This window comes from Erpetoichthys calabaricus, chromosome 4 (genome assembly GCF_900747795.2).
Source record: "Erpetoichthys calabaricus chromosome 4, fErpCal1.3, whole genome shotgun sequence".
NCBI classification, from domain to species: domain Eukaryota; kingdom Metazoa; phylum Chordata; class Cladistia; order Polypteriformes; family Polypteridae; genus Erpetoichthys; species Erpetoichthys calabaricus.
Genome location: NC_041397.2, coordinates 169582754 through 169593978, shown reverse-complemented (window position 1 = coordinate 169593978; position 11225 = coordinate 169582754). Strand labels below are relative to the sequence as shown.

At 37.5% G+C, this 11225-nt stretch overlaps 2 protein-coding genes across 8 annotated transcripts in view; one reads left to right on the top strand and one right to left on the bottom strand.

Moving 5' to 3' along the window:
* Positions 1-11225, bottom strand: part of jagn1a (jagunal homolog 1a) — a 469310-nt gene that overhangs the window by 212952 nt on the left and 245133 nt on the right. The window lies entirely within an intron of this gene.
* Positions 1-11225, top strand: part of LOC114650354 (type 2 lactosamine alpha-2,3-sialyltransferase-like) — a 143071-nt gene that overhangs the window by 112472 nt on the left and 19374 nt on the right. For all 7 annotated transcript variants that reach the window (XM_028799928.2, XM_028799919.2, XM_028799927.2 and 4 more), the window contains 2 exons: positions 5266-5452; positions 10870-11007. In XM_028799928.2, the coding sequence (XP_028655761.1) occupies positions 5266-5452; positions 10870-11007 (325 nt within the window). The remainder of the gene's footprint in view (positions 1-5265; positions 5453-10869; positions 11008-11225) is intronic.

Genomic DNA, 11225 nt, shown 5'->3' with positions numbered 1-11225 from the left:
AAAATAATAAGAATCTCTTAAGTGGGCATATATTAAAATTTGTGTTAATACTGTCACTATCAATGTATGCCACTACAGAAAAATGGTTGGAAAACACTGCTTTACCTACACCTTTGCTCCTGGCACGGTAAAAAAGATCTCTGTAGTTGCTATCTCACTTAAAAACTGACACCATGCATTATTTGGGTAGTTATGTTGCATTCTTTACATAAATTAGCAAAGATGCAACAAACTGGAATAATGGGTAGGGATAATCACTACACTATTTCATAGAATTTTGTTATATTATGGCGGTCAGCACTGTAAGCTAGGTGGCAGACTGGCAAGTTACATACAGGGGTACTAGAGCAGGGGTATTGTATTGAATTAAAATTTTAAAGAGTTGTGATTCACAAACCGTTCTCCTATCAAAGGTCTGAACCTCACATTTGTACTATGATTCCTACATATGTAGCCATTGAATGTCTATAAAAAATTTAAACATGTTATAATTACCACAGCATTTCAACAATATTTATTTTCAGTTTTCAGTAAGGACTTTAAACATTTGGACGATTTGAATTTAATTGTCCTTGTATTTATGTGGAATACAATAACTATCTTTAATATAACATGTAAAACAAATAAACAACTCTATTTAATAAATTAAAGTAAAAAAGTGCACTCCTTCACAATGATCCCATCTGAATTTTTTTTTTATGTTGGGCCCAAAATCATAAAATAATAAATAATTTAATATTCATTTGCACGCTGCTGGCTGCAAATGAATGTGAAAGAACTCTGGTGGACCTATCAGTTTGGTTATTTTATGCGTCCTCACATCAGACTGCCACATATATGTTTGTTCAAACGATCCATGTTTTCCCTCATAGTGGTGCTTCTCATTGCTACTTTTTACTAAAGCCACGTTCAGTTATTTTATGCATCCTCACATCAGACTGCCACATATATGTTTGTGCAAACGATCCATGTTTTCCCTCATAGTGGTGCTTCGCATTGCTACTTTTTACTAAAGCCACGATTTCAGAACACATGAGGTAAACTGGTTTTGAACTAACTGCAGGAAGAATGAACCTTATCGGTTCATCCTTTCACCTTTGAAAGTTCAGTTTTCTGTTGTTGTCTTTCTTTTTTTTGGAACAAGCCTTGCATCCTGTCACTCTTTTATTTCTGTTTTTCCTTCTGTGATATTCACATGTTTTACTTATGCATTGTAACAATCACATTGATTCGCTGTCTGTTGAATGACACGAATTGATGTGCACACCTCAAGAAGAAGGAAACAAAATGCTGCATGAATGTCATTCTCATTCACTTATCAGAAATGCGTCACAGTCCGGGAAGTACTGCCACTCAGTCTGGGTCTACCATTTAGTGATGCCTGTACTAGAGACTTGTTTTGGTTTTAGTGCCACTCAAAGATAACTTATTTAGTACTTATGTGATATGACATTGATTCAATCTTCTTACAGATACAATTAAAAAAAAGCGTAATTTTCCCTTCACAACTTTTCTCCAGCATTGCATCAGGACTGCCATAAACACTACTCCCCACCCCTTTCCTCCAACTCCCCTGCACCTACGTCAATATGTATAAATCAAGAAAACAATCACCAGTGCTATGTATTGACTTGTGGTGTATCGCTGTAAACTGTGTTATATGAAATTTTAAACCTTTAACACTAGAATTACCAAAGCCTACAAAAAACTCGTAAACCCAGCCCACCTTAAATCTGTTCGCACCTCTCCGTCAGCATCTTTTGTGTTGTAAATGTGTCGATAAGCACAAGCAGCAAGCAGCCTGAAGTGACCTTAGCTGCAGGTGGAAGCTCCACGCAACTGTTGTTACAGTTCTGCCTTTGTCCAGAAACAGTTTCATAAGCTTTATGACCTTAGTCTCGGAAAGTCTTTCTCCCGTGGGGCGACTGGGGTCTTTTCCTGAATAAAATCAAACACAGTTGTGTAGGGTGCAACAGGAGCTTCCACCTACAGCTAAAGTCACTTCAGTATATATGTACTGTGTCAGCGTGCCTATGTCAATCAAACACAGGAAGCTCTGCAGTCTACTTGTGACTTTATGCTGTAGGAAAATAAGTAAATAAATCAAGGTAAATAACATTTGATTTGACTTTTATAACAAAGTACAGTGACAGCAAAAGTGCGACAGCAGCTTCCACTTGCAGCTATAGACTCTTCAGTATGCGAGTGACTCTCCACGCCAGTGTTTAGATCTGGACGGTGTATGTGCCCAAAAAAGAAGTCTGACTGCATTTTCGTACCATTGCACGTGTATTGAAGTGTCAGCAGGCACTTTTCGTGGCATTACATGTGTAATTTGTGAGCATGCCCTTGTCAAACACAGGAAGCTTTGCAGTCAACTTGTGACTTTACGCTGTAGGAAGATAAGTACATAAATCAAGGTAAATAACATTCAATCTACATTCAAGCTCTACAGTCGACTTAAGCTTTATGACCGTAGTCTCAGAAAGTCTCTCCCTGGGGCGACTGGGGTCTTTTCCTGAATAAGATCAAACACAGTTGTGTAGGGTGCAACAGGAGCTTCCACCTACAGCTAAAGTCACTTCAGTACATATGTATTGTGTCAGCGTGCCCATGTCAATCAAACACAGTAACTCTGCAGTCTACTTGTGACTTTATGCTGTAGGAAGATAAGTAAATAAATCAAGGTAAATAACATTCTATCTGCCTTTTATATAAGTAATATATAAATGTTTTTATATAAATACCATCACAAAGTATAACCACAAACTGGACTTTGCACAATACCTTGGCAAGCTCTGTAAGCCATGCTGTTTCTTGACTTGGCAGGATCATGCCGGACCTCTTGCTGCATCCAAATGGTGCCATCTTTCGCCTTTACAGCTGCGTTGTTCTTATATGTGAGTGGACGTTTCTTGTGGGGAGGGCTTCTGTTCTCTTTCTCCGATGTAGAACGCTCATCCTCATCTGAGTTCACCTCTGTTATAGCACGTCTTTATTTGAAAACAGCAGTGTCAAATTGGGGCAAGCGTGAACGCGACTGAGAGAATAAAACTGAATAAAAAAAAAATGCTAACCTTTACAAGTACCATATATTTACACCAGCTGTTACAGACTCAAATCATATGTATATTTTTATTCTATAATAGTAACAATAAGAGCAGCTCATTACTCAAAACGTTTATTTTGGGACGTGGGAAGGCTCGGATATGCAACCTTTTGGATATGAGTCAGCAGTTCTTACTGCTGTACTACCAAAGAAGTCGTGACAACAAGCTACACTAACCCAATTTCTTTTTCTTCATTTATAGTCTTGAAAAAAAGCGCACTTGTTCTGTTATATTTGTACCTTTTGTGAAAGTGCTTATTTGATATTTGGACTTCAGTCTTCACACATTATATACCTCATGTCAAAATTTTGTTGTTAGTACTAAAACATGAAAAAAGTTTGTCTTTTAGATATGTGTTCAACATTTCTTGCATTTCCTGTCATCCTACACTTACATAGATCTTTTTAGTCATGGAGCACACGTGAAATGCATGTGTTTCAAATAACAATATATTATTTACCCTATACAGCTCTAGGTACCTCACTCCCAGACAAGGCTTGAGCTGGGAGAGCTTTTTGCCCTTTCTGCGGTGATGGGGGGATGGGATAGCAGGCTGCTTGTGCTTATCGACACATTTACAAAACAAAACACACTGATGGAGATGTGCGAAGGGATTTAAGGTGGGCTGGGTTTACAGGTTTTTTCGTAGGCTTCATAGTGTTAATTGAAAATTTTATTTTATAAAATTTTTAAAAGTAGTATATAAATATGGTACTGGATGTGTATGTAATTCTTTAGGTGCACACTTAACTTTTTTGTATTATTGTTTCTTAATGTTAAGAAAAAAAAATTGCATGAAAATGACACCCTGATCGAAGCACTGCCTGAGGCGTTTGCCCTGTTGCCGGCCCTGGATGCAATAGTATTTTTAACGCGTTAAGCAGAACACATTAATCACAAAAATTAAAATGTTAACTTTTCCTGGCCTAATAAATTATTTATCTAAACACCTAAACTTTTGCTAACAATGTCTTCTGACAGCAGTTGTATGTAATTTTCTATTAAGCTTATTCATTCATCCTTGAATGTCATCTGCTATATGATTCTGAATTTGGTAAAGAATGGGATATTGATGAGTTGCTTCAAATTTACAGAAATAACATTCCTTCTGATTTAGTTATACACAAAACAGATAAAAATGAAAAATAATCATTAATGTCAAGTGCTACAACTGAGGCGTTCTGTAGCCTTTGGCTTTGGCTAAAACATTAAACATGATTTTCCTGTAGACTTTTGAATTTATTTGCATATATATGAGCTTTTACACAGTAGAATGCTTCAAGGGGCAGGGTGCACAGGTGACTCGAGCGGTAGTCACCTTGTGCTCCATTGTAAAGAGAAAGCCAGACAATGTAAGTGTTTTGTCCCCTGTATAACTGAAAAATGATTTTACTGAAAATGTGTGTATAAAATGCAAAATAAGCTTTCCATGTAACTCGGGTGAACTACCCAAGATGGTGACTCTTCTGCTTATGAGTCATTCTGGGGGGAAGAGATGGGTCAAGGGAACAGATCCCAGAAAGAATGTCAGTGGTGGAAAAGCCATCAGTCTTACTTTCTGCAGAGGGAGAGATAATATACACTCTTGCATTAAACTGTATGTAATTAAATGCAGCTTTGTAGTTACATGTCTGTTTTTTGTGAATAGGGATTTGTAATAGTAAAAATATACAAATTATTAAAAATAGTACCTCTTGTACCTCAACATGTAGTAATTGTTATCAGTAAAATTGGTAGGTGTATGCATATTGATGAATTTTTAAAACCTCATACAAAATTAAGATTTTTCATTGCATTAAAAACCTATTTTCTCTTTAAACTATAAGTAAAAAAACAAATTTCTCCTCAAAATTATTTGAGTTTTATTAATCAAATTAGATTTTGTCATTCTGAAACTGCTTTTTGTTTTTTAGGCATGATGACAAATAAGCCCTATCATATGAACATGCTGTATATATGCTTACAACATTTTCAAGATTTTCTGTTTTCCCCCCCTTTCTTAATTCTGATGTTAAAATCAAATCTTTCTCTTCATCTTGATTCATAAATTGTTTTTTTTTAATCTCAATACATGATACAGACTTGCTCGAAACTTGACTTCATCTGCAATCATTTTGATCTTTCCATCCATCTTATTTTCTTTTTTATTCTCAAGAATGAACAATGCACCTGTCAGTGGCTATGAAAATGATGTTGGTACAAAAACAACATTCCGAATGGCATATCCTGAATCCTTATTTATCAGTCCAGAAGATGTTGATCCAAAGTCCACCTTAATCTTTATGTCCTTTAAACCTAGTGACCTACACTGGATGCTGCAAACCCTGCAAAATAAAAATGTGGTAAGATATTTTATTGTTCAGAATATACACTAATATATATATATATATATATATATATATATATAAATATATATATAAAATATATAAACATTATGTTCACATTTCTGTAAACACTATAATAACCTATCATGTTAAGGAAATGAAAACAGTATGTGAAACAACTAGCAAATATACATGTCAAAGAAGAAGGGCAGTGTATGGTGCATTGCTTTCATTGTAGAATATTTCACAAAGACTATATTAACACGCAGTCTCATTTTATTGGAAATTAAATTAACCAAAAGTTACTGTTAACCTTTATCAAAGAATAATTTTGTGGGTTTTTTTTTGTATTTAAAGAGATATTTGCATAAGAACAGACCGTTCTGTTCAAAAGTATGAAGTAAAGACTTAAAAGTCATCACTGTGCTACTGTCTACCACCCTACTTGATAAACTTCTTCCACATATATATGGTTTTCTGTTCCAAGAAAACCTTTCAGAAATTGAGCAAAATGTCCCTTATAACCAAATTCCACCTATGTCTGTATGTTCTAAATTAAAATAAGTGCTGGCATCCACCCAGGGCCGGCTCTTGGTTTGTGATGGCAATGCAGTCAGGACAGCATTTTCATAAGAGTGTGTCTTTTGGTTTTTACATTACAAAGTAATACATTCAAAAATCTGTAACACACCCAATTTTGTTAATTTCTTTAATGCTTTTGAAGTATGAGTCACAGATATTATGTTTACTAAATTTGCAACATACATGTTTATTTATAAAGGGAATGTGCCTTTTTTTAAACTACCATAGTATTTAGAGAAGTGTGCAGGAGGAGCGATACAGCCTAGTTTCAGCTGACAATGGCAAGCACAATAAAATTATACATCAATGGACTGTCAGGGGGGGTGTAGCTACCTCGAGAAGCCAACTGTAAAAACACCTCCTGAGATTGTGGAGGTAAAAAGAAAAAGGGACACATAAACAGCATTTCAAGCAATACTTTGGATGCGTCTCCCCACTGCTGAAGCTCATTGGCCTGGGTATATAGCTGTCAACAAGCCTCAAGTTTTAACCTTGACCTTGGGATGGTAAGCAATAAGATGTTGAACTGGAGGTATATGGATAAAGCAGCCCAGAGAACATGGAGCAGCAAAAAACTGTACTGGTGTTGAGAAATAGCTGATAGTGAGTCCGGCAGTCCTTTTAGTGTTATGTCTCAGGCAGGATTTATTGCATGGCTTATTTGTATTCTGTTTTATTAGCAACTTAGCAATTTTTGAATTATTTTAAATATTTTTGTATCAATTTTGTTCTGTTTATTTATAATGTATTGTTTGGGTTTTGTACCTTTTAAATGTGCAGCCGTTTTTTGTGTTTCATGGTTGGAGCCGCAGGAGGTGAGGCCAGAAGGCAGAATTGTACTGTGATTTATTGATAATTTTGGGGAGTGCTGTTGTTTGTAAGTATAGCGTTTCTGGTATCTTGGATTTATGCTTCTCTTAGATTCTAATTACTGGATTATAGATTAGGATTTGTTGCTGTCAGTTACATTCTTAGGCAAACCACTTTTGCCATTTTTGTTTTTTGTTCTTTTGTTTATATCAATTTTTCTTTTACAAATATTCTTTGTGGGCTTCTTTTTACGAAAGGTTTTCCTTTCCCATGAGAGACCCTTTGATGTATTTTTGGACATTTGAACTTAAAAGCCTGTTCCTGGTTTCTGGGGCTTAGACTGGCCTAAAGCCTGCTTTTCAAATGGGAGGCAGGGTAGGAAAGACTCTGGCCTAGTTTTCTAGATTGTTTAGAGGCCTCACACATTTTTTTTTTATTTTGTGTGCTACTCAGTCATAGCACTGTGTGCAACATGCAAAGTCCTCTCTCATATCCATGGGTCATTACACTGGAGTCAGGAGTGGGAGAAGAACCAAATAATGACCCAAGATGGAGGACTGGTTTAACACTAACACTGGTGGAACCCTTGACCATGCTCATGAATGGTCACTTCACACAAGGCAAACCAAAAAAGGCAGATCAGGAAACAATGCCTTGCATCACACTGATATCTTGTATGATGAATTTTGTGCTACCTTAATGACAAGAGTTTTTAGAGGATGGCAGTTTTAACATCCTTAGTCTAGACTAAAAAGGGACATGTTCCTCCTGTGGCTGAAGACTGTTCAAATCATTGGGACTACCTGGAGAAGCCAGCCATAAAAGTAGCTCCAGATTGTGTGGAAAAGGAGTGTGGACACAGCACTTTGGATGTCTCTCCTTTTTACTTTAGTAGACCCATTGGCTTGGGTGTGTTAAGTGAGACAGCACTAGCGATGTGTGCGCAGGCACATGGACCAATCAGCTAGGAGCACGTGGAGCTGTAGAAGACCTGACTAAACTGGAGGAGCGGGCACAAGAAACTAATTATCCTTCTCATGACCAGCTACAATCAGCATTGCTCTGAGTATTTGCAATTTCCTTCAGGATTAATACAGTTTCTTGCATCTGTTTAAGTCCATTACTTCATCTCTCACATCCCCAGGTCACTACAGTATGTAGATTAAGTGTGCCAGCTTATGTCTGGTAGAGATAAATGGAGGAATGGCTGGCAAAAATGTGCCATGCCTCAGGCAGTATTATTTAACGCACTGGCCCTGTATCAGCCCTGTTCGATGTCTCTAATAAGTGAGTCAAATGTCCTTTTTACCTTGATTAGTCAATGGTACATCACAGAGGTGTTGGAGGCTGAGGGGGTACACAATATGCAGATGATCCTTGGTGCTATATTGCAACAAAAAATAATTTTGAGTGAATGTGCCACAAAGCATCCTACAATAGCTGGATGACCACCATGTGTCACTTCTTCATGAACACATGGCTTGAAGGTGAAACACAGGACTCTGCAGTTTCCTTGGTTGGATTTATAATGGTGCAGAAGAACAGAAGCAGAAACAAAAGCAGTTAAGAAGAAGGGAGGTGGACTTGCCACTTTTGTGAATGAAAAATGGTTCAATCCCAGACACATTACAATTAAACCACAGATATGCAACCTAAATGTTGAGCTACTCATGTGAGCTTATTATATACTGAGAGAGTTTTCACATTACATTGTGCTGGCAGTTTACTCCCCCCTTCTTGACAAATGCAGCAATTGCAACAGACGCATTATATTCTATAATAAGCCAACTCACTACTGACCATCTCAATGCTTTCATCACAGTTTTCTTGGGACTGTGATCATGTTTAACTTTCCTCCACCCTCACTAATTTTTACCAGTGCCTGGACTGTACAAGAAGTGAAAACAGGACCCTGGACTTGCTATATGCTAATGTTAAAGAGGCATACTACTCTTTTGCTTTGACTTTTTTTGGCAGATTTGGTAAAGCTTAATACTCGCATGTAAATCCATTGTCCAGTGGGTGACAGTCTTCACCAGGACGTGCAGGAATCGACAATGGAGGATGTGGAGGCTCTGACAGATGCCTTTGAGAACACTGACTGGAGCATGTTTTGTGTGTGACATGGTGAAGACATTGAGGGGCTCAGCCACTGTATCACAGATTACATTAATTTTTGTGTAGTAACAATTCACACAAAGACAGTGTGCTGTTTCCACAACAACAAACATTAGATCACAAAAGAACTAAAAAAACCACCTTCAGGGCCAGAAATAAGAATAAAATCAAGCTGGTACAATCAGAGCTTAGGAAGCAGCTCCATGAGGGGAAAGCCTACTATTAAGACAAACTTGAACAAAACTTACAGCAGAACAATATGAAGGAAGTGTGGAATGGGATAAGGGACTATCACTGGCTACAAGAAGACTGTAAAACATCTGAACCAGTTCTTCATCTGGTTTGACTGACACTTGTCAAATCTTCTAGCCTCTGTGTGCAAGCTGAGGGGGATCTGGATTTCCAACTACCAATTGCACCCTATGTGACCTACTCCTGTGCTCACCAGCCCCCTTCAGCTTCCTGGACTATATGTCTCTGCTGATCAAGTGAGGAGAGAGCTGGGAAATCTGTTCATGAAGAATGCAGCAGGGCAGGGTGGAATTAGCCCCAGATTGCTGAAAACATGTGCCAGCCAGCTCTGTGGGGTTCTTCAGTAACTGCTCTCCCTTTTCCAGGGTTTACGGAAGGCTCTCCCAGCTGTGGATAACATCCTGTATAGTCCTAGTGCTAAAGAAAAAGCATTCCAATGGTCCCAAGGACTTAAGACCAGTTGGTCTTACTTCATGCATCATTAAGAACTATGAGAGGCTGATCTTGAAACCGCTCCGACCCCTGGTTTCAGAATATCTTGATCCTTTGCAGTTTGCCTGTTAGACACAGATAGGTATGGAGGCTGCTCTGATTTTCATCCTCCACAGATCCTACTCCCACCTGGAAAATGCCAGTACAGTCAGGATAATGTTCTTTGATTTTTTTTTAAGTGCCATTCTGCCTCATCGACCGGGAAAAAGCTCAAGGCTTTGCATCTTGATTCCCGCACAATCTCCTGGATCATGAACCACTTGAACAACAGACTGCAGTTTGTGAAGCTAAGGGACAAATGCACCAGAAATGGTGGTGTGTAATACTGGAGCATTGTGCTGTCTCCCTTCCTGTTGAACCTCTACACAAGACTTCCAGTACAATACCAGCACTTGCCACCTACAGAAATGTTCAAATGACTCATCCATCATTAATAATGGAGATGAATTGGATAACAGAACAGCTGTGGAGGAGGAACCACCTGCAATTCAGTATCAGCAAGACAAAAGAACTGGTGGTGGAGTTCCTGCATGCCCAAAAGTCTCTAAGACCAGTCACCATTGAAGGCGAGGACATTGAAGTGGTGCAGAGCTACATGCCTTTCACAGTGTAGCAATTTTAATGGCCAACAGTATACTTTTCTTTTTTCTTTTTATTCTCTTCTCCCTTAATTCAGTGATTGCAAAGTGGGTTTTTCATATTCTAAATTTTTTAACAGACCATTTAGTGCATTTTATGCACTAGTCACAAACTTTTGTTTGTTTTATGCTCTCTCACATTAAATATATATTAATCAGGTTTTGTTTATATATGTTATTACTGAATTCTGTATGCCAAAGCAGTTGACCTTAAGTTTGGTTTAACTTGTAGTTACTATAATTTGATGAATTTCAAAGAATGCAGAGAAAACAAACACTAAAAGAAATTGGTCATTTACAGTAATGCAGCATTTATTGCAGAACTGGCCAGGAATATTTTGACAATCATTGAACCATAATGGCCATGTGTTTTGAGTTTAGCCAGGATTGTTAACCTGTGAAAATGCAATATAAGGTTATGTGAAAACTTTAATTTATATGGTAAATATGAATTGTAAACCAGTGCATTATAATTTAACAGGCAATTTGTCTTTTTTACTTATATGCAATTTTCTCTAAAAATTGTTATTTCTTGTTGTTAAGAGCAACTTTGGATTTTGGACCATCCCACCCAGAAAACTGCAGTATAGTAAAGAACAAGTGCGATTATTAAATCCACGTTTCATAAGAATAGCTGCTTATGAATTTCTTAATTTCTCGAAGAGACCCCTGAAAGAAAAGGTAAGGTTTTAATCATACATTACTGAAAGAATATTCAATTCTCCCCACCTCTCTACAGTCCATGGAAACATATTTTTTTACTTTGTTTACTGGACAGTATTACTGCAGATGCAGCATACATTACTGGAAATCAAATGGAAACTGGATGACGCTTCAACTGGTTGCTTTACCATGTCATATGTAATACCTGGGAGCAAACAACCAAGAACAAATACCAA